The 22688-nt window shown below is 45.2% G+C and overlaps 1 protein-coding gene across 6 annotated transcripts in view; it reads left to right on the forward strand.

Moving 5' to 3' along the window:
* The first annotated feature begins 1189 nt into the window (after positions 1 to 1189).
* GOLIM4 (golgi integral membrane protein 4) overlaps positions 1190 to 22688 on the forward strand; it is a 44789-nt gene continuing 23290 nt past the window's right edge. For 2 of the 6 annotated variants that reach the window (XM_064165013.1, XM_064165015.1), the window contains exons 1-4: positions 1352 to 2120; positions 20452 to 20526; positions 21835 to 21884; positions 22611 to 22664. In XM_064165013.1, coding sequence (XP_064021083.1) covers positions 1934 to 2120; positions 20452 to 20526; positions 21835 to 21884; positions 22611 to 22664 — 366 coding nt within the window. In that variant the 5' untranslated portion in view covers positions 1352 to 1933. Of the gene's footprint in view, positions 2121 to 20451; positions 20527 to 21834; positions 21885 to 22610; positions 22665 to 22688 lie in introns of all 6 variants that reach the window. The other 4 variants (XM_064165012.1, XM_064165016.1, XM_064165011.1 and 1 more) reach the window with 4 other exon arrangements.

Consider the following 22688-nt stretch of genomic DNA (forward strand, 5'->3'; position numbering starts at 1 on the left):
CCAGCACCTCAACATCTCTCTTGAATTGAGGAGCCCAGAATTGGACACAGCACTCAAGGTGTGACCTGACCAGTGCTGAGTCCAGGGGCAGAATAACCTCCCTTGTCCTGCTGGCCACACTGTTCCTGATCCAGGCCAGGATGCCATTGGCTCTGCTGCCCACCTGGGCACACTGCTGCCTCATCTTCAGCTACTTTCCACTAGTACCTCCAGGTCCCTCTCTGTCTGGCTAAATGTATTTGAAACACATTTAGATAGAAGCCACATGTGCTTGTGGTACTGACTGCTACTAATGACTGGGAAACACAGAATATTTGAGTAACAACTTTTTAAGCCTCTTTGATGTAGTTTTTAAGGCCAGAATAATGCCTGTGAAATCCTCAATGAGACCCTTGACGGCGTTCACCAAACATGTAGACGTGGAGAGTGCTTCAGGACTTGGGGCTTATGAACATGGTAGGGTTGTGCCAACGGCTGGGCTTGAGGATTTGAGAGGTCTTTTCCAACCAAACTGATTCTGTTTAAAAAGAGTAACGTTGGGGTCTGTCTGTTTGGGTTGTGTTGTTGTTTTGGTTGGGTTTTTTGCTTTGGCCTGGTTTGGGGTTTGTTTGTTATTATTACTTCTGCTTCAGCTTGAGTCCTGGTTATGTTTTTCTACACCAACAGAGAGAATTCTAGCCACACTAACTCTGGTATCATGTCCCTTATAGACAGATAGACTAAGATCTGCCTCACCTTTTTACACAGCACAGTGCTGCCCGAGAGCACTGCATTAGCACTGACATACTCTGGGCCTCGATTTAAGTTCACCAGTAGCCTCAACAGGGCTTTTGGAGAAGGAAAAGGTGCCCTTTGGGTGTCATCAGCACCTCAAACCAAATACAGTCAACAACCTACAAAGATACTGTTGAGTGTAACTAAATGAGGTGCTTGGCTACAACAGGCTCTTTGCCACTTTGCTTTCTCAGCACCAGACCACTCACCTCCAGAGGCCTGCTGCAGCTGACGGCGCCCGGTGCCCTCCGAACGCATCACCCCCGACCCGGCCACACCTGCTCTGTGTGACCCGATGTCATACACCCCTCCTCAGGCTCCTCTTCTGCCTCACACCGGGGCCGGGCGGGCACACAGACCCCGACTCCCAGAGGGAGCCCATCCCGCCGTCCTGACCCCGCAATGCCCCCGCACCGGGTCGGGCCGCTCTGGACCAGGGGTGAGGCGGGCGGAGGGAAGCGGAGCGCCCAGTGGGTCGGACGGACGCGGCGGGCACCCAATGCGCTCAGGCGCTACCGCCCCGAAGGGAGGGGAGAGACCCGCGGTTGGACCCAATGAGGCCGCGCCCGGAGCGGGACTTCCTTCGGGGATGCCGCGGCGGGGACCCGCGGCGGAGCGGAGGTGACACGTAAGTGCGGTGCCGGGGAAGTTGTCTTTGTTCCTCTCAGGTGGCGGCGGCGACAAAGCCACTGGCCGGGCTGGTCCCCGCGGCGGGGCCGGGCTGAAGCGCAGGGAGCCGCCCCCGCCCCGCAGCTCCTCTCCCGCAGGCCGCCGTAGCCAAGCGCCGCTGCACGCCCCCGCCGCGGGGAGCCGGGACGAGCAGGCGGGGCCCGCCACCGGAGCGTCCGAGCAGCCCCGGGCAGCCCCGCGGCCGCAGCATGCGGCTGGGCCGCCCGCCCCGCGCTTCGCAGAGTCCCGCCGGCTCCGCTGCGCCGCGCAGGGCCCGCACGCAGGGGGGAGCTGCCCGGGACGGCGCGGCGGTGCCCAGGGGCTGAGGCGTTCGGCCGATCCCTCCCTCCCTTCGTTCCTCCCTTCTACTCCTCCTGCTCCCGGCGCGGGCCCGGGGCCTCTGATGTCGCCGCCTCGCCGTCCTCCACCTCCAGCTGCCCGCTGCTAAGCCGTGAGGGGCGGGGGTCCTCGGTACCCCCCCGCCGGGGACATGGGCAACGGGATGTGCTCCCGAAAACAGAAGCGGATTTTCCAGACCCTCCTGCTCTTGACCGTGGTCTTCGGCTTTCTCTACGGGGCGATGCTCTACTACGAGCTGCAGGGCCAGCTGAGGAAAGCGGAGGCCACGGCGCTCAAGTACCAGCAGCATCAAGAGTCCCTCTCAGCTCAGTTACAAGGTACTTAGTTCGGCAGGAGCCTCTTTCCTAAAGCTTGCACAATACCTTCCATCTCCTCTGGGACAGTCTGGGCTCCAGCTGTCCAACCTCTCACAAAGTTTTACTTCTCATCCTCTTCTTCCCCTTCTCTCCCTCCAGCTTGTGGGGTTTTGGTGTCGGATCTTGGATAGGATCCTAGCCCTGCTGAAGTCAGTGTGAGGTGTTTTTTAAAGGACTCCAAAGGAGCCCTCGTACCCCCTCACTCCCACGTATTTTACAGAGCGGCTCATTCCCAAAGGACTGCACATCACATTGCAATTCCTGGTATGAAGGAAAAAGGCAGGCGTGTTGCCTGCCGCTCATCTAACCGAACAGACCTCATCCAGTTCTGGGACTTTGTGCGCTTCTCTGTTGCCTTAGCAGTATTCATTTTATGCTGCTGAGAGAACGTTCAGCAGCAAAAATGCAAGGCGGCAGTTTCTGGGCAGCAGAAACCTTAAATAGCTACCGGAGGGAGGAGAGGAACGTTCTAACAAAGCATTTCTGTAAGGGCTACTTTGAAAGTGAATTTCAGATAAGTTATTTGGATAAGGCTGTTCTCTTTCTTCGGGAATAACTTTGAATTTCTTGGCTTGCAGCCACTATGATTCTATATAAATAGAGGTTCTTGCCTATCTTGGTTTAAGGATGCACCAAATGTGGGCATTCTGTACTTGAAGATGAAAAGATGCTCGTGCCTGACATCCACATGTCTAGAAATCAGATGCAAAGCAGCATGTACATGAAGCATCAGTGCTCTAGGAAGTGCAAGAGGTCAGCACTTATTGTCAAGTGCAAGGTTATTGGGTCAGCGTTGGCAAAGTCCAGAGCCAGATTTCAAACCTCTTTAGAGTTTTCTTTCTTGACACTGTATGGAATAAGAATGGGCTGCTTCAGCAGCTCTGTCAGCTCTTAAGAGTGGTCTTCAACTGTTCTCACTGTGCAGGCAGACCTTAAAGCATGTGTAGAAGCATACAAGTTTCATGCAGAGTGCAGAACTGGACTTAAGGTGTTAGATTATTACAGTGATTTGCTACATGGATATGTTTAGCTATGATCAGAGTCCATCACTAGGTAGTATTTAAATTTCAGGCCATTTCCAGGTAATGCCATGGAAAAATATTGTCAAACCCCTTCATTTTAGTCATGAAAAGGTGTGAATGTTTGGCTGGGAGATGGGTATGTGGCAGAAGCCTAAAGGGCTACTTTTGCTAGTCTGTACATTTGCCAACGGTATTTGAGGAGGACACAGAAACTTCTTGTTCTCAAGCTAAAATTCAACAAGGTAGCTTTTTCTGCTGCGCTGGCTATACCAAAGAGGTGCATGCAACAAACTTTATCCTAATATAGAGGAGAAATTTTCTTGTTCAGATATATTTGGTCTGGGCTTTTAAACTTTCTATGTCTGAAACAGTATTTCGAGTTGCCATTATCTACCTAAGCAAGTTCTTGCAAGCAGTAGACAATTAGTAGTTAAGTGACAATCCTGCATTTGATATAAGCTTTGCCTTGCTTATTTCAGTGTGCTAGTGAGAAATGTAAAATGTGGGCCAGAATCCGAAACCATTAATACATTTGATTATCAGTGCAATAAATTCACCTGGTTCTGGGACTCATGCCAATGTAGGGAGGCAACTGAAGCAAGATAACTTATCTATGTCAAGTATGGTAGCAGTAAACCTTGTTTTAAAAGAATAATTATTGGCAATTAAGTCACAGAAAACAAGGGAAAAAAAACATAACCATAAAAGAGGTTGCTTAATTTCTCCTATATTATGGCACTAGCTAAAATACCTAAGAGACTGAGAGCCCTGAGGTGCAGCAGCAAGTGGTAGATGCCTGATCTCCTAAAGTAAATGCAAGTTGTATGCTGAAAGACTTCAGAGGGCCTAGTGAGCTAGAAATAAACTTCTTTCCCCTGCCTTTCTCTCTCCATGACACCATCTACTTTCTGGGATGGGCTGCCCTGTATTATATATCGGTCTCAAGTTGTGCCAGGGTAGATGTAGGCTGGATGTTAGGAGGAAGTTCTTCACAGAGAGAGTGATTTGCCATTGGAATGAGCTGCCCAGGGAGGTGGTGGAGGCACCATCCCTTGAGGTCTTCAAGAAAAGCCTGGACGAGGCACTCGATGCCATGGTCTGGTTGACTGGCTAGGGCTGGGTGCTAGGTTGGACTGGATGATCTTGGAGGTCTCTTCCAACCTGGGTAATTCTATGATTCTATCACTTAGATTTTTGCAGCAAGATTATTAGTGAGGAGAGCACAGAGTTCAGAACCTGTGCCTTTTCTTAGCTCCCTTGGACATACACAAGCCCCAAGCTAACTGGTGACGTACAACCTGACCCTTACCTATTTAACTCTTTGATAGGGAACAGCAGGAAGCAATTTTCTTTAAACAGAGTCTTTTAAACACCATATATTGCTGAGAGAAAATCCTGTGTTTGCAGGTGCAGTATCTGTCTGACTGCACTTTGAACTTCTGATTTTTTACAGGGCCTGGATTGTAAATCAGCAAAGTTTCTGTTGCCAGACAAAAACACTGCTAGGACTACCTAAGCTGTGTCTCCTGGCTGTCCTTTAAACTCAAAGAATAATCTCTTGTGTTGCATACTTTTATGAGAACAATAAAATCTGTCCCTACTAAAGCAGCACAAACTTTGCCATGCAGCATAATCACTTTCTCTAGATAATGGTCTAGAGATAACTCTGGGGGCTGATGTGTGACGAGAGCACTATGAAATCTTTTAAGCAGGAACTAGTTAAAAGGGCAAGGCCACTAACACAGCACTGCCAGGAGGAAAAGAGGATACTGCATCAACACTGGTTGGTTTCTTAGTGTTTACAACTTTCTTCTAGGTGATAAAATAAGACTTTAAAGCTTATTACAAGCTGAGGAGAGAACTGAACTTTGGACTTCTATGTCCTGAGCAACTATTTCAGCATTAGGCTTTTATTGGTTTGAATTGAAAACAAAAACCTGAAGGTATGGGTTGAAAGGGTTGGATGACAGTGAAATATCACCCAAGGAGATCATCAAGTCCAACCCCCCTGCCAGAGCAGGACCACACAATCCAGCACAGATCAGAGGAATGCATCCAGACAGGCCTTGAAGGTCTCCAGAGAAGGAAACTTGACAACTTCTTTGGGGAGCCTGTGCCAGTGCTCTGTGACCCTTACAGTAAAATTCCCCCTTGTGTTGAGGTACAGCCTACTGTGCTGCAACTTGCATCCATTGCTCCTTGGCCTATCACAGGGAGGAAGTGAGAAGATCCTGTCTCCCCCATCTTGACCCACAGCCCTCAGATGTATATAAACATTTATTAAATCCTCTCTCAGTCTTCTCTTCTCCAGACTAAAAAGCCCCAGGTCACTCAGCCTCTCTGCATAAGCCATGCCCTCCAGTCCCCTCATCATCCTTGTAGCCCTGCACTGGACCCTCTCCAGCAGCTCCCTGTCCCTCTTAAACTGGGGAGCCCAAAGCTGAACACAGTATTCCAGATGAGGTCTCACCAGGGCAGAGTAGAGGGGGAGGAGAACCTCCCTTGATCTACTGGACACACTCCTCCTAATACACCCCAGGATCCCATTGGCCTTCTTGGCCCCAAGGGCACATTGCTGTGCCATGGGTAACTTGTTAGCCACCAGCACCCCCAGGTCCCTCTTCACAGGACTGCTCTCCAGCAGATCACCTCCCAACCTATACTGGTGCAGTTCATTATTCCAACCCCTAACATCCTGTGATCCTGTGAAGTTTGGTGGGGTTTTGTTGTGACTGCTGGTGCCCCTAAAGACAGTGGATTTCCTCACTGTCCACAGAGGAATGTTGCTGGGGCTTCTAGGTGAAACTTGAGTCAATTTGTGAAACCCTTAAGGGTTGTAAAGCGAGTTCTGAGTTAGTGTGTGAGGTCCAAGTTTTGAACCTGAATGCCTTTACCCAAAGATCTTCAGAAGGATCCTCAGAGTGCAGCCTCCCTTTACTTTCTACTCTCTCATTCCATTTCTGCACAGGTTTGTCATGGAGATAATAAGGACCTTCCTTTTTTGGTACTTGCCAATTCTTCATGTCTGAATGAGCAGTTTCTGGTTTCACTGGAAAAGTCAATTGTCTCAGATTTTTATCTTGTTCATTGCCTTGTTTTGCTCAAACACAGCACATGGGACAGGCTAAACCTTCTGTATATGTGGGAAAAATCTAGAAAGGAAGAGTGTACATGTGGATGGCTGAAAAAGAGGTCTCAAAATTACCTAACCCATGCAACTGATCTGAAGGTTGCACCTGACTGTTGTAGTGAGTTTGCTTTCTGTGGTGTTTGCAGCTTCAGCTACTCAGCTGAGAAGTATTTGTGCCTCTAGAAATAAGACCAGGGTGTAGTTTGAAGGAAGGACAGCAGACTTGAGGAACATCAGAATAACTAGTTTAGAGGGGCTGGAATCTTAAGATCACCTCCTTTAGTCAGCTTACATTGTAGAAGATTTAGTACTGGAAACTTCTCACAACAGTGTCAAACTTTGGCATTTTTGTCCCTTTAACAGATTTCTGATGGGCATGGAGAAAGTAGGGCTGCTTTTGTAACCAGCAGAGGAAATACCAAAGGCAAAATTTGGAAGTGACTCAAAATTTCTTGGCTGCTAAGAAAACCTGAAGTCAGTGTTATCTGTAAGGTCTTTCCTAGAGAAGCTGATCTTCCCTGTAAGCTGATTATGTTGAAATCTCATTCTCTGAGCATTATGTGTTTGAAATGTGAAGATAATCTTGTTTAGCATTTCTGTAAGTGCTAAAAACAGAGCTTGACACTCTTTGCTTCCTGCAAAGGTATGTCAGACAAAGCCATACAGGAACAGACTGCAGTTGCTAGAACAGAAATGCATTGACAACTGTAGATGAACATGATCATATCTGTGCTTCAAGATTGCATGTAGCTACAAATGCCTCTTTAGCCCTTACTGCTTCTGTCTTCTCATCCTCTGGGTATTAAGTAACTTGTGTACTATTTTAATCTGTTTAAATCCCTAATCCAAATAGCAGCCTACATTTAGTGCCTTTTACTACCTTAGTTTTTCTGCTCTTTCTCTTAGTGTCTTAATATATCTGATAGCTTCAGGTAATCTCTGTCATACTGTAATCTTAGGAGCCAACCCATCAGGGTCTCTGAGGATTGAGTTTGCCCTGATGTAGGCAAACTGTGGATTTCCTCAAAGCTGTCTGATCCAGTGCTTGAAAGCAGCAGCTGTAAAACAGACATAGAATTCCTCTGTACCTGTTGTGTCATTTGTCCTAAATTGAAGCCGCTCCTTGGAGCTGATCAGCTCTGTGGCAGCTCTGCGTACAGAGAGTTGATAAGGCACCACAATACTAGATCATAGTTCTGTGTGGTTTTAGTCATTCCTCTGTATTATGTAGGGTGCATGCTCACTACCTAGATGCCAAAGCTGTTCTTGGTGAAGTACAGTGTAAGGGAAAGCTTCTTCAACATGAGGGTGCAGGAGCACTGGGACAGGCTGCCCAGAGAGTCATCTCCTCTGGAAATTTTCATAACCTGCCTAGATGCAATTCTGGCAACCTGCTTTGAGTGACCCTGATTGGACTAGATGATCTCCAAAGGTCCTTTCAAACCTTCACCATGCTGGGATTCTGGGATCCAGATGTGGATGTACCACAATGTCTTATCCCTCTTTTACAGTACTTTATTTTAAACTGAAACCTTTGCTTGGCAGAGCTGGGAAGAAACAAGTTTGTGGTTTTTTTTTACATGCATCATAGAAAGCAGAGCTACCTCTACACAGCCTTTATATGGTTTGGTTGTTCTCCCTAATAACAGCAGCCTGAATTCCTGTCATTCCTATTAGTTTCAGATTGCATGTAACACCACAGTGCTTATTTTGATTGTGTTCTCTGGCTGCCTGAGAGCTGAAAGATCTGTGGCAGCAGAGATTAGTGCTCTGTATTGTTGGCCCATGGGTATACTTCAGCACCAAGTTACAGTACTGCATGAAATGGCCAACACAGCAGGCCAGATCCAGTCACCTGGCTTCCTGAAAAGGCATGCCTTGGTTTGTAATCTCATCTAAGGATCCACTGAGTTTGTGGTGTTCTAAATGGATAAAACACATGAAACATTTGAAGTTATCTGTGTATGGAAGATGTGTGATGCATTTGTGTTTACGTGCATGTGTAATGTATATTTACCTAGGTGTAGGTCTGGTTTACAGCTTAGCTTGAAGATTTTTGGGTTATCTGGAATTGACAAGATGTTATTGGTTTCTGTTTGGAACTAGATGATCTTTTAAGGTCCCTTCCAGCCCAGATCATTCTGTGATTCTTCATCATCTGAGTACGGAACAGGTGTTACAGCTTTGTTGGGTTTGGTTAATTTGGGATGACACCCCAGTGAGCAAGCTCAAGAAGTGTGGGGTGGACGAGCAGACAGTGAGGTGGATTAGGAGGTGGTTACAAGAGTTCAGAGTGGTGATCAGTGGTGCCAAGTCCAACTGGAGGGTTCTAACTAGTGGAGTCCCCCAGAGATCAGTGCTTCATCAGTGACACTGAGGAGGGGACAGACAGACAGGCTGCTCAGCAGCTTGCTGATGACACCAAACTGGGAGGCTTGGCTGATACAGCTGAAGGCTGTGCAGACATCCAGCAAGACTTGGACAGATTGGAGAGCTGGGCACAGAGGAATCAGATTCAACAAGGACAAGTGCAGAGTCCTGCACCTGGGGAGGAATAATAAACTGCAGCAGTACCTGCTGGGAGGTGATCTGCTGGAGAGCTGCCCTGTGGAAAGGAACTTAGAAGTTCTGGTGGATAACATCCATGGCATGGCAATGTGCCCTTGTGGCCAGGAGGTCAAATGGGATCCTTGGGTGCATTAAGAAGAGTGTGTCCAGAAGATCAAGGGAGGTTCCCCTGCCCCTCTGCTCTGGTGAGTCCTCATCTTGAGTACTTTGTTCAGTTTTTGGCTCTACAATTTAAGAGGGACAGGGATCTGCTCAAGAGAGTCCAGCAGAGGGCCATGAGGATGATTAGGGGACTGGAGTGCTGTCTGGTGAGGAGAAGCTGAGGGACCTGGGGCTATTTAGTCTGGAGAAGAGAAGATTGAGAGGCAATCTAATAAATATTTATAAATACCTGAGGGCTGGGGGTCAGGAGGGGGGGACAGGTTCTGCTCACTTGCTCCTTGGCATAGGACAGGGAGCAATAAATGTAAGCTGCAGCACAGGAGGTTCCACCTCAACACCAGGGGGAATTTCTTGACTCTTAAGTGTAACACAACACTGGAACAGGCTCCCCAGAGAGGGAATCTTCTCTGGAGACTTTCAAGGCCTGTCCGGATGTGTTCCTCTGTGATCTAAGATAGATTGTATGGTCCTGCTCTGACAGGGGGGTTGGACTCGATGATCTCATTGCGTCCCTTCCAACCCCTAACATCCTGTGAGCCTGTGATTTAAGTCTTGCTGCTTCTAGGTCCATAGGAAATGAGAGTCCTGGCAGCTGAGTTCTTTAACTAGAAAGGTAAATTGAGCAAATGTCTGTATTTTTCTCATTCCTGTAATCCATGCCTGAATGCCCTTAAATCACTTTCCTTGTGGACGTAATGCTCCTGGGATAAATTTTCCCCAATGCTGCAGTATAACATCTGCTTCCAAGGTGGAATGTGGGCTAGAGATCACAGTGCATGTAATCTAAAGCAGCATGAGGTAATAGGGTGATTCTGTTCCTTGGATTTTGTGGTTCCCTCCCCAGTTTAATATTGGGCCTGGTAGCTAGCAGACTGGTACAAGACAGAGCCAATGCTCTGAACTTAATGTTTCTGGTGAGGATTTAAGGCTTTAAATCTTGTGATTGATCTCTCTGGGGTTACAAAGACTTGAGAGCTGAGAGAAGAGCAGCAAGGCAAAATGGGTGAATGCCTTGGTGAGTTTGCATTTTGGCTTTTGCCTACCAGGCAAAGGTTTGACATCAACCAAAGCATTATCAGCTGCTTTGGAGGGAGACTAGTAGAGAAGCAGAGGGTGAAACAGCCACAGCTATGGTCTGACAGTGGAGCTGCAAACCAAGCCAGAAACCCTGTTGTCAGCAGCATAGCTTAAGCGGTATCTGGCTGTGCCAAGGACAGAATGTGGGGACAGTCTCACAGTGCTTGTGCCTTTGCAATTGTGATGTGATGCTGACAGAACTTCAGTTACTATCTCAGGGTTAGGCACTGCTGGAGTGGATCAGGTAAGATTATTGCTTTACTGTTAAAGCCTAAACAACCATCAAATTCCTTGCAAAAGTGATTGAATCCTGAAGCTTTAACTAACTATGATGTTCCAAACACATTGTCTCATTGCCTGGCAGGATACAAGCTTGCAGCTAGATGGGGCAACCTTATGAGTGAGGCTTCCACCCCCTCTGAGACAAATAACACATTCTAGCATCTCTTATATGGTGGTGAGCATAATGCCAGCAATTTGTGGCTAATAGAGCTCACTTTGCTTCTTTTGGAATAAGATCTTGGCAGAGAAGAAGCCATTAAATCCTGCTGAAAGTCAGGTGCTGTTTTGAGGTTTAATGGTAATGAAAGCTAAATAATTCACATAACTGAAAAAATGAACTATACAGAACAACTAATTAAGGCAGAATCTTTTCTTGGGTTGTTTTGTTTTAGGGGGTGGGAAGAGACTTTTAGGGATCAGGGGAATGAATTTCTAGTCATGTTTGAGCCTGAGTTAAACACTTAAGGAATTCAGCCTGTCTGGATGTTCTTCCTTGTTTAAAGGCTCCTGAGCTCTGTGCAGTTCTGCTCTTTGTGTCATGATCTAGCATAAACCAAACTTCCCACATTTTTCTACTGTGTCTTTAATTGAGAAATAAAAGCAACTGCAATTACTCCACCTCTTCCGCTACATTTCCACATCCCCCAAGGTATCTGAAATGATCTTATTATCTTATTTTCCTGGGGTGACTCAGATCCCTGAGTTTGGCAGTCGTTTCCAAGGCTTAATTACAGAGATGTTGAGAGAAGTATGGCCTGCTTGTGCTCCTGGAGGGCACAGTTAGAAGTCTATTCCTATCCATGCCACCCTGCTGAACAATGCCATTTTCAGTGCTTCAGTTCATCTGTCATACTCAGAAGTTTAGCAGTGATCTTCTGTTACCAAAAAATAAATCAGTTCTGAACCACTAACTCAGACCATTGATTTCTCTGTGCATTTTATGGTATTTCTGACACACACAACTGGAGCTGACTCCAACAGAGCTCTTGAGAACTATTCTAAAGAGGCAGTTTAGCAGTTTTGTAAGGTGATAACTGTAGCTGTTACATCAGATTTTGCCACGTTGCATACAACAAAAATGCAGATGTATGTTTCGGTTCAGACCTTTAAACCAGGAAGTTCCACCTCAACATAAGGACAAACTTCTTCCTTTTGAGGGTGACAGAGCACTGGAACAGGCTGCCCAGAGTGGTATTCCCTGGAGAGAATCCAAACCCACCTCAATCTAATCATGGAGAACTTGGTCTGAGTGACCTTGCTTTAGCAGAGGGTTTGGATTAGATGATCCACAGAGATTCCTTCCAATCCCTACTGTGCTGGGAATATGTGTTTATATAGATAACATCTTTTTCTTCACTGTCAATTTTGCATTCTGAATACACATACACGTATTTTATCTAGATCCTAGCCCAGAATCAGACTATTAGGGGTTGGAAGGGACCTCTAGAGATCAAGTCCAACCCCCCTGCCAAAGTGGGATCACCTAGGTCAGACCTCACACAGGAATGCATGCAGGTGGGTTTTGAATGATTCCAGTGAAGGAAATCTCACAGCCTCTCTGGGCAGCCTGTTCCAGTGCTGCTTCACCCTCACAGTAAAGAAGTTTCTCCTCATGGTGAGATGGAACCTGCTGTGTTCTGGTTTGTACCCATTGTTATTTGTCCTGTCACTGGGCACCACCAAAAACACACAATCGCCTTCACTGGGGGGTTGGAACTAGATGATCTTTGAGGTCACTTCCAACCTAAACCATTCTATGATCCTGACACCCCCCCCTCAGATATTTATAGACATTGGCAAGATTCCCTCTCCGCCTTCTCAAGACTAAACAGCCTAAGTTCTCTCAGTCTTTCTTCATAGGATAGGTGTTTGGTTAGAACTAGATGACCTTTGCTGTCCCTTCCTACCTAAACCATCCCATGATTCTGTGTTTAAGTTCCCAAATCATCCTTGTAGATGGAAACATGAAGGGCCACAAAGATGCTCAGAGGGCTGGAGTACTTCTCCTACAAAGATAGGCTATGTGAGTTAGGGCTCTTCAGCCTGGAGAAGAGAAGGCTTTGAGGAGACCTTGGAGTGGACTTCCAGTATCTGAAGGGGGCTCCAGGAGGGCTGGGGAGGGACTATTGACAAGGTCTTATAATGACAGGATAAGGAGTAATGAGTTTAAACTGGCAGAGAGGAGATTGAAACTGGATGTCAGGAAGAAGTTCTTTGCAGTGAGAGTGCTGAGACACTGGCACAGGTTGGATGAGGCCCTGTGCAACCTGTTCTAGTGGAATGTGTCCCTGCTTATGGTAGGGGGTTGGAACTAGATGATCCTCGAGATCCCTTCCAACTTAAACTATTCTATGAAACATCCATGAAGATGGAATGTTCCTTTAGGCTTCTGCATAAAATTCAAGAGACAGTCTGAACCAAATTTTGAGCGAAAGAACAGGCCCTTGTTTGCTGGAGCTGAGAAGACCCAAATGAGCAAACTGTTGTCTTTGCAGCCCTTCTGAATGGTTGTGTGTTTTTTGTGGCATGACAAAAGTGGCAGAGAAGATGATCATAGGATGACCTCATTGCTATGTACAACTACATGAAGGGAGGCTGTAGCCAGGTGGGGTTGGTCTCTTCTGCCAGGCAAGCAGCAATAGAACAAGGGGACACAGTCTCAAGTTGTGCCGGGGGAGGTCTAGGCTGGATGTTAGGAGGAAGTTGTTGTCAGAGAGAGTGATTGGCATTGGAATGGGCTGCCCAGGGAGGTGGTGGAGTTGCTCTCCCTGGAGGTGTTGAAGAAAAGCCTGGCTGAGGCACTTAGTGCCATAGTCTGGTTGATTGGCTAGGGCTGGGTGCTAGGTTGGACTGGCTGATCTTGGAGGTCTCTTCCAACCTGTCTGATTCTATGATTGTATGAAAAAAGAATGGATTTTTTTTTTACAGTAATACTGCTTACCTTAAGAATTTAAGTCTAAAACCACTACCTGGGCTTTGTTTGATTCATTTGCATTTATCATCACTTCCAAAAGAAGAGACAGATAGGTGTATAGGAAACAGCATCTGCAAGGTTGAGGTGCTTATCTGTCCCTGTATGGCTTAGTCATGGGTGGCACCAAAGGTTGAAAGAAATCTTTCCTGGGATGGAAAACCTGATCTCTTTTCCTAATAGAAGTCATGTCTGGAGCCTAACTGGTGGGGATTAAATATTTAATCTCATTTAACACACCTTCACAAACTTGTATTTTTAGCAGGAGCTATTACGCTTTGCCGCCTCAACATGATAAATACCTCCCTAAATCCCAACATATCTTGCAGTTTGTTTTGAAATCTCTTGTTTCCTCAAGGTGTTATTGACTTGCAAGAGAGGGAGGCAGAGTAAAAAGGATTGTGTTAAATGTAGATGTTTACTCTGCTTAAAGAATTAATTTTTCTGTTGTTCTTGTAATTGAACAGAGACCACAAGTGTTTGTTGGAAATCTAAGCATGTTTTTCTGGGGTGAACAGCATTAGTGTGCCAAATTCTCCAGCATCTCTCCCATTTGCAGGGGTTCAGTCAAAGTGAAACTTCTAAGATCTGCAGCACTGCTCTGTGTTGTGCTTCATATCCCCTCTTTTCTCGTGGAGGATGCGAAGCTGAAGGCTTGATAAGCAAGTGAATTTTCTTATATGCTTATCTGAACTTGCCACACGTTCCAGAGCTTTTTGAAGTTCTCTCATGATTAGTTCTGATACCTTCTCTAATCTGTTCAAGCTATGCAGTGTTGCTTTGGGGGAAAACCCCGTGATAGAAGGGCAAGTTTCATAGAGAGCATCAGTGATCCTTTTTTTGTCCTGGACAAGACAGCAGGGACTGGAACACAGCCCTGTGAGGAGAAGCTGAGGGAGCTGGGGTTGTTTAGCCTCGAGAATCACAGAATCAACCAGGTTGGAAGAGACCTCCAAGATCATAGAACAGGAGGCTTAGGGGTGATCTCATTGCTGTCTACAACTACCTGAAGGGAGGCTGTAGCCAAGTGGAGTTGGTCTCTTCTCCCAGGAATCAGGAACAGAATGAGGGGGGACAGTCTCAAGTTGTGCCAGGGGAAGTATAGGCTGGATATTAGGAGGAAGTTGTTCCCAGAGAGAGTGATTGGCACTGGAATGGACTGCCCAGGGAGGTGGTGGAGTTGCCATCCCTGGAGGTGTTTAAGCAAAGCCTGGATGAGGCACTTAGTGCCATGGTCTGGTTGACTGGATAGGGCTGGGTGCTAGGTTGGACTGGATGATCTTGGAGGTCTCTTCCAAGCTGACTGACACTACAAAAACCCCTGAACATGAAAATACAGATCTTAAATACCATCTGCTCTCTTAAAATTATTAATACTCTGAGTAACATAAATGACTTGAGCATTAAGTTTGTTTGTAAGTGCAACTGCTGATGCCTGGTTCAGTTTGGCAGGAGGAATTCTGCTCTTTTGCCAGTGACTGGCTTTAGTTTGACAAAGCTTTCACTTGGTTCCTCTTCATCTCAATAAACTGAAAAGTGCAGGAGTTTGTTTTAAAGTAGATGTAATTGTCATACTCCTTGCAGTGCTGGTTATGGTTTTCAATGTGCAAAATGAGAGCCATCCATCCCTGCCTGTATGCAAAACTGTTCCTTAATTAAGCCAGGAAAATGCTCATTTTTCACACACAATCAGTTTCACATTATCTTGGCTTCTATTTCTGTCCCTTTTGTACACATTCAACCCAGCAGACTTTAAGGGTATGAAGTACAGAATAGCTTCAGTATTTTTGTTCAGTGTATTCTAAATATGTAGTTTCTCTAATGTAATTTTCCTATGCTATACTTAAACCACAGGTTTCCTATTCTTTATTGTGGGAATGCTTCTGTTGTCTTTGATGTTTGCAGTGTCACTGCAGTAGCTCTTTTATTACTTAGCTCTTTCTTAGTTGATAGTCTTGGAAATAGCTGAACTGTATACTGTGACCAGGGGTTGTACTCCACTGAGGAATCCTGGTACTTGTCCAGGAGCTACCCACAGTTTGATTGTGTCTTCTCTGATAAGATTATCAGCAGTGAAGTAGTGAATCTCCTTGTCTGAAACTAGATTCACTGATTTAATCCCACACAGAACTGGAAGCTTGGGGAGGAGGTCCTGCCATCTTCTCCCAGCATGAAATGTTAACATCAGAAAAGTCAAGAAATATCTTCTGAGATCAAAATTTTTTACTACTGTTGCTGGACTAGAAAATCTATCCTGCATCAAAAGGATTCTTTCTTGGCTCGTGGAAATGTTTTGCTCTCATCAGAAGAGCTTTTTGCATGGGTTAACATTTTGAATGGCTCTATTTGCACTGACAGGAACTGGAAATTCACTGTGTTTTTCTGTGTTCTCCAGCCCTTTGCAGTGTTACTAGGAAAGTGCCAGGGTAGCTTTCCACACACTGCTGGTTTAGTTCACCTTGGCCACAGTCTTGAGTTAGAGGCTATGGAGAGAGGCTGAGAGCCCTGGAGTTGTTTAGTCTTGAAAAGAGAAGGCTGAGAGATCTGACTGATGCATACAAGTATCTGACGGGTGGGTGTCAAGTAGAGGAGGGCAAGCTCCTTCTGGTGGTCAGCAGCAATAAGACAAGGAGCAGTGGATACAAACTGGAACAGAGAAGGTTTCACCTCCACATAAGGAGAAACTCCTTTACAGTAAGAGTGATAGAGCCCTGGAACAGGCTGCCCAGAGAGGTTGTGGAGTCTCCTTCTCTGGAGACTTTCAAACCGCCCCTGGATGCATTCCCGTGCAAACTACTGTAGGGGATCCTACCTTGGCAGGAAGGTTGGATTCCATCTCTGGAGGTCCCTTCCAGCCTCTAAAGCTCTGTGATTCTGTGAAATAACACTCAAACCTTGCCTGAACTACTAAAATCTGCTGGTTCTAAGTGAAAGCTTTTACTGTAAGCTCAGAGAAAGATTGCACAATTGTGTAAGAAACAATAACATTGACATTAATCCCATTTCTTGCATTGGGCATATTTAAATCCCAGTGTAATGTTAATTTTCCTGGTAGTAGGAGCTGGGCTATTTTGGACTCTGAAATCGTGCTGCTGACAGACCAAAATACCAAAGTAACTGATAATGTAGCATAGAAAACACTTAATTTTAAATAAGCAAAATAAGCCATTACTGTGTAATAATAATTTTGCTGCTGCTTAGAGGGGCAAAGAGAACTACCCCTGACTGTTAGATCCTTGCTTTCATCACATTGCTTGACTCCTGTGTTGCAACTGATGTTCAGCAATGCTCAAAGTGGTGTGGTCTCTTGAGAGCCTACAGAGCATCACACCCCCTCCTCTCCTCCTCCACTTCATATATTTAGGTTTTTGTTTTTTTTCTGTATGAGAAAAATCTTAAAGGCTTGATTTAATTGAGATCAGTTCAAGGCCTGTTAAATATTTCCTTGTTGAAGGAGAAAGGTGTTTCAAGTAGCTGTGATGTTACCAGGGCTTTGCTTTTTGAGGCTGGATCACCTCTCTGTGAGTGTATGGTGTTCTTTGTTCATTCATGTAGGTTACATTATATAGGTCACATAAAGAATTAAACTCTTACCTGCAGTTATTCCAGCTTTGGAATAGTGCCCATTACCTGCAGTTATTCTAGCTTTGGAATAGTGCCCATTAGCTCTTAGATGTCAGTGTTTCACCCCCAGCACCACCTTTTTGAACCATTTCATTAAATATAACACAGGAACAAGGTTCAGTTATTTGTGCAAAGATTGGTACCAAATTAAGAACTTACCTTGGGGGAAAAAATGATTTGTGAAGTGCTTTGTTGTTGTATCACACCAGTGGGAATTTGTTAGATTCCTTATATAGGTTCCACACTCCCAGCTGAGAAACCTGTAATAGAAAACATGGGTTTGAATGTATTTACTTCTTGGAGGTTCTTGCTCAGACATGTTATATCCAGACTGGCAGTGAATAAGCAGAAATCCTCTGCTTTAGTACCAAGAGCTCTGTAGTTTAGGTTCTTCTTGCTTAGGAAGTTTTTGAGTGGTGAGAATAATTTACATTAAGGGGAGATAAACTCCTCTATGTACTTAACAAAATCTGAGCTGCATTCTGCTACCCAAAAGAGCAAGTGAGAAGATATGGAAGCTCATTTTTCTTTATAATTAATCAAAATCTTCATGACATTGCACATTGCAGATTTTCAGAGAAGAACACTGCTGAACCAGCCAGTAAATGAACTAGAAGGGAAGATGCGTAGGAGGAAGTTTTTTCTTAGCCCATTTTGGCCATCTGAAGGGCTATTTTAAGACATTGCCAGCTTTGTTCCAGTATTTCAGAGGCTGGCACACTGAAGGTACAAGTGAGGATGCACTTCCTGGGTGAGGGGTGTAGGACATTGTTTGCAAGTACAGGGTCAAGACAGGAAGGCCAAAGCTCAGCAGTGATGCACTTCTTTGTGAAAGCTCCAAAGTCACAGTATCACAGTATCATCAGGGTTGGAAGAGACCTCACAGATCATCAAGTCCAACCCTTTACCGCAGAGCTCAAGGCTAGACCATGGCACCAAGTGCCACATCCAACCTTGCCTTGAACTGCCCCAGGGACGGCGACTCCACCACCTCCCCGGGCAGCCCATTCCAGTGTCCAATGACTCTCTCAGTGAAGAACTTTCTCCTCACCTCCAGCCTAAATCTCCCCTGGTGCAGCCTGAGGCTGTGTCCTCTCGTTCTGGTGCTGGCCACCTGAGAGAAGAGAGCAACCTCCTCCTGGCCACAACCACCCCTCAGGTAGTTGCAGACAGCAATAAGGTCACCCCTGAGCCTCCTCTTCTCCAGGCTAACCAATCCCAGCTCCCTCAGCCTCTCCTCGTAGGGCTGTGCTCAAGGCCTCTCCCCAGCCTCGTCGCCCTTCTCTGGACACGCTCAAGCATCTCAATGTCCCTCCTAAACTGGGGGGCCCAGAACTGAACACAGTACTCTAAAATCCATAGCATTGCATCCTCTGTCTCCTTTTTTTCCCTGCCCTTAGTACGAGCTTGTTGTGCAGCTTTCCTCCCCTACACTTGCTAAAAGGCTGGGAGGAGCTGAAGAAGGTGCAGACTTGCAGAGGGTGAGTGAGATGGAAAACGTTACCTCTGAGCCCCGTTTGCGGTTTGGTCTCTTTGCCAAAAAGCTGATTTCACCCCGATTGCACAGGAAGGGAAGCCCATTATGGATTTCATCTCTCCCCTGAGTTGCTATGCTACAGCCACTGTTCCTTTTGCAATTTAATTTGGCATTCACAATCTCTGGTGCCTAGATAAACCATTACTGTAATGCTGCTGTTTGGGCTTTTTTTTTCCCCTTCTCTGAAAGCTTTCTTGCTGCTGACTTTGTGAATATTCATTACAGGCTTGTTTTCTTGCAGAGGATGTTGGTACCTTAGTTCATCTTGACTGATGCCCTTGACTTTAGAAGATAAATAGCAAAGTAGGGATAGATGACAAAGATTGATTAGCAATCCAGCTGTTAAGCCAAAATGTAAATGCTTGTAGATAACCCAGCAGCTAAAAAGTCTGCAGAATGCACCTTGGTGGAATTAAGAACATGTTTTAAGGTGCAGGAGGAATTTTCAGTGGCTGCCAAGATATACATTTTAATTTGATGCTTCCTGTTCAAGGTTTATTTTCACCAGTGGGTTTACTTTTCAGAAAATGAGTTTCCCTGTTTTGAAGGGAAAATCACATACTCTGTTAATACAAATTAATAATCCCTTAAAAGAGTGCAGATTGTAATCTGGGCAAGGAAAGTGTGGTGGATTAGGAATTTCCCCTCTGATCCAGTGCCCAAGAGCCAAGAGGAAGGAATTTTTGGCTCTTAATACCTCATAGCAAACCAATGAATGATACAGATTTTCATCATTGCTTTTCTTTCACAACCAAGAATCTGCTCATTCAGATTCTATACCAATTTCTCTTAGTAGAATATTTCAATAAGCATTAAACTACCACAGAAAGGTACTTGTGTTAAACTGACCTCGAGCAGGTGTCATTGTACAGTTGCAGTAGTTCCAGTTAATATCTTCGCTGGAAACTTGGTAGGCTATTTCAGGTAGTGATCCTTTGGTCTAGTGAGACCAGGTGGTGAGGGAAGGGTAAATAGGGGCTGATGTGCTCCATGGCTTTTGAGACCTCTAAAACTAGATGTTCAAGATGCAAGCTGAATGAAAGGCTGCTTTAGTGGTGGGACTCTCTGCCAGGGGATAGTGGAGTTCCTAAATACATGTGGATACAACAGTTTATGTAACTGTTGGCCCATCTTATATGTTGTCTCCTTGCAAACAAGGCAGGAGAGAATGAAAGCATTGGAAAAGGAGTTACCTGCACATCTAAGGAGAGAGATTTGGTATTTTTCATGCAGAAGGGCTGCAAGCATGGTCAGAGGGCTGGAGCTCCTCTCTCTCAGCCTGTCTTTACAAGAGTTAGGGAAAGTGAAGGCTCTAAGGAGACCTTATTGTGGCCTTCCAGTATCTGAAGAGGGCTACCAGAAAGCTTGTGACAGACTGTTTAGGGTGTCAGGTGGTGATAGGATTGGGGAATGATCCAAGCTAGAGGAGGGGAGGTTTAGGTTAGATATTAGGAAGAAGTTCTTCACCATAAGGGTGTTGAGACACTGGAACAGGTTGCCCAGGTAGGTGGTGGAAGCCTCATCCCTGGAAGTTCCTAAGGCCACCCTGGATGAGGCTCTGGGCAACCTGATCTAGTGGAAAGTGTCTCTGCCCATGGCAGGGGTGTTGGAACTGGATGATTCTTGAGGTCCTTTCCAGGCCTGACAATTCTGTGATCCACCACAGCTGACAGTCTCCACAAACAAATCACTTATATATTTATCACATTCTAGGTCTGTGGAATGGAAGTAACCCAGAGTTTGGGATGGACATATCCCTGACTCAAGTGATGAAAAGAATCCTTTATCCTATGACTTCATTCCACTTGCATTTCCCTGCTGCCTTCTGTGCCAGGGCTCTCTGGGTGTGCTGGGGGCTGAGGGTGGGTTTTGTTTGTCTTACTTTTTAAGTGCATTGTGTTCAACGTTTCTCTTTTCAGTTGTATATGAGCACAGGTCAAGATTAGAAAAGTCATTACAAAAGGAGAGGCTTGAACATAAGAAAGCAAAAGAAGGTAAAAATGTGCTTTTCACTTTGACATTTAAGATAATTTGATGATTTTAGTATGTGCTGAGTTTAAAATGATTACTGAAGCACAGTGCATTAGGAGGACCACCTTGGCAGGTCTGTGGTGGTCTGTTTAGTACATCTCCTAAATGTATGTCTTTTATTCATGTATCTAATGTGTTTTTTTAAAGGATTAATCTCTGTTAGTGCTGCTTACAGATGACTACAACATGACATAGTACCCTCAGAGTATGTGTATAGTGGTATACATAAACCTAACCCCTTTGTGGAGTATGGGCGTGCGTCAATCCGCTTCTGGCTTACCAAAACCATGGGATCTTTTCCTGCATTCCACAGATGTGAAATTAGACTCCAAATTAGTATTATTACACATGCTTAAAGGGTGTGTTAGTATTATACACACATGCTTTGCTTGCAGAGATTTTTCTGCTGCAAACTAAATTCTAGGAGAGGGTGGGAGTGAGTGGGAGATAGTGGCACACATTTTATTCCTTTCACATCTGCCCTCGGAAACTTCAGCAGATGCAACCCTCTGAGTTTCCTCCGTGCCTTTTCTTATTCTAAATTCTGTCCAGTTTTCAGAGCAGAGCATATATTCTTCCCAAAACTGGGGACCAAGGCTCTGAATTAAAACGAACTGCTTTGGCAGAGATGAAGGACGTGTTAGGAATGCTTCTTAGACGCCCTTGTGGATGGCTTTCTGGTGCCATCTAGTGTAGAGCTGTGCCATGGCTGTGCAGAGCGAGTTGGCGTTCTCAAATCCAGAATCAAGGAGCAAAACAGGGGAGATGTTTCGTTTAGTTAAAGTTAGGCTAGACTTTCACACTTTTTAAAGCACCTAGTTTTCAATTCTAATACGGGAATGCACAATTTATTAATGTCCTTTTCCTTCTGATGATGCTACTGGGGGAGTTCATGGAACAAGTTTAATTACCCAGCCCTAAGCTTGATCCTGTACTCCTGTATCTCACACTAGGATATGAACATTCTAATGAAAATATTTGATTAAATTAAAAACTGAAGATATTTTGTCCAATTTTGAGCGGTTTTGTTTAATTCTCCATAGTTTATTCTTTTAGGTAGTTGTTACTGCATAAATCTAGTGGGAGTTGTCCCTGCCTATGATGAGGGGTTGGAACTAGATGAGCTTTGAGGTCCCTTCCAACCTAAACCATTCTATGGTTATATGAAATATTTTAACACAACTGCTGTGTACATAATTTCTCTTAAACTTAAGTAGAGATTCTAACCTTTGTGGCTCTTTTCATCACTATTCTCCCTTTTTATATTCTAGATTTTCTTGTTTATAAACTAGAAGCTCAGGAAACACTAAATAAAGGAAGGGTAAGTCCTCATTTCCAGCACAGGTTCCTCACAGTCAATGCTGTTTGAGTTGCAAGAAAAAGGAAATGCTTTGCAATTATAACTGCTCAAAAGAAGAGGTCTTACAAAATGCTGACTGAAAAAGCACTCACTCAGTTTCTACTCTGCAAGTGCTCTGCAGTTCCTAATTATTTGAGCTGCAATGGGAGACCCTAATATATATCCAGAAAATTAATTTAGAAAATTCCCCCCCCCCCGTTTATTTTCTGGTGGTTCAAATGTAGTGTTACCATTTTTAAGGGGAAAGGGGAACAATAAAACATTTTTGTAGCTTGGTCCTCAGGGAAAAGGACAGTGACAACTTTCTAACGTGTGGGCTTTGAACAGGAAAGCATAAAAACATCAAGAAACTTTGTTTTATATACCAAGTGCCAGAAGGAAAGCTGTGTCTGGCAAAAGACCCAGAGACCTGGAGCGAGCTCTTTATAAAGCAAGTAAATTAGCATTTTATGGCTACTTCGTGTTGGAACTGGGGAGCAGTTTGTGAGTTGAGCAGCGTAAGTTAAAATACATTGTTGCTGCAGCGAGTGTGAAGTATATATGCTTGATGTGCTCCAGAGCAAGCAGAGAATCATTTGTTTCCTGGGGAGTTAAGTCCCTTGGCTTGTGACTCCTAAATAATTGCATGTGCGGGGCTGGAGGACTGGCACTGTTGCTCTCCTTAACAGCACTGTTTTGTTTTCACAGCAAGACTCCAACAGCCGCTACAGTGCCCTGAGTGTGCAACACCAGATGTTGAAGGTAGGTAACTGAGATGCCCAAGGT

Source organism: Pogoniulus pusillus, chromosome 26, assembly GCF_015220805.1.
Source record: "Pogoniulus pusillus isolate bPogPus1 chromosome 26, bPogPus1.pri, whole genome shotgun sequence".
Classification (NCBI taxonomy): Eukaryota; Metazoa; Chordata; class Aves; order Piciformes; family Lybiidae; genus Pogoniulus; species Pogoniulus pusillus.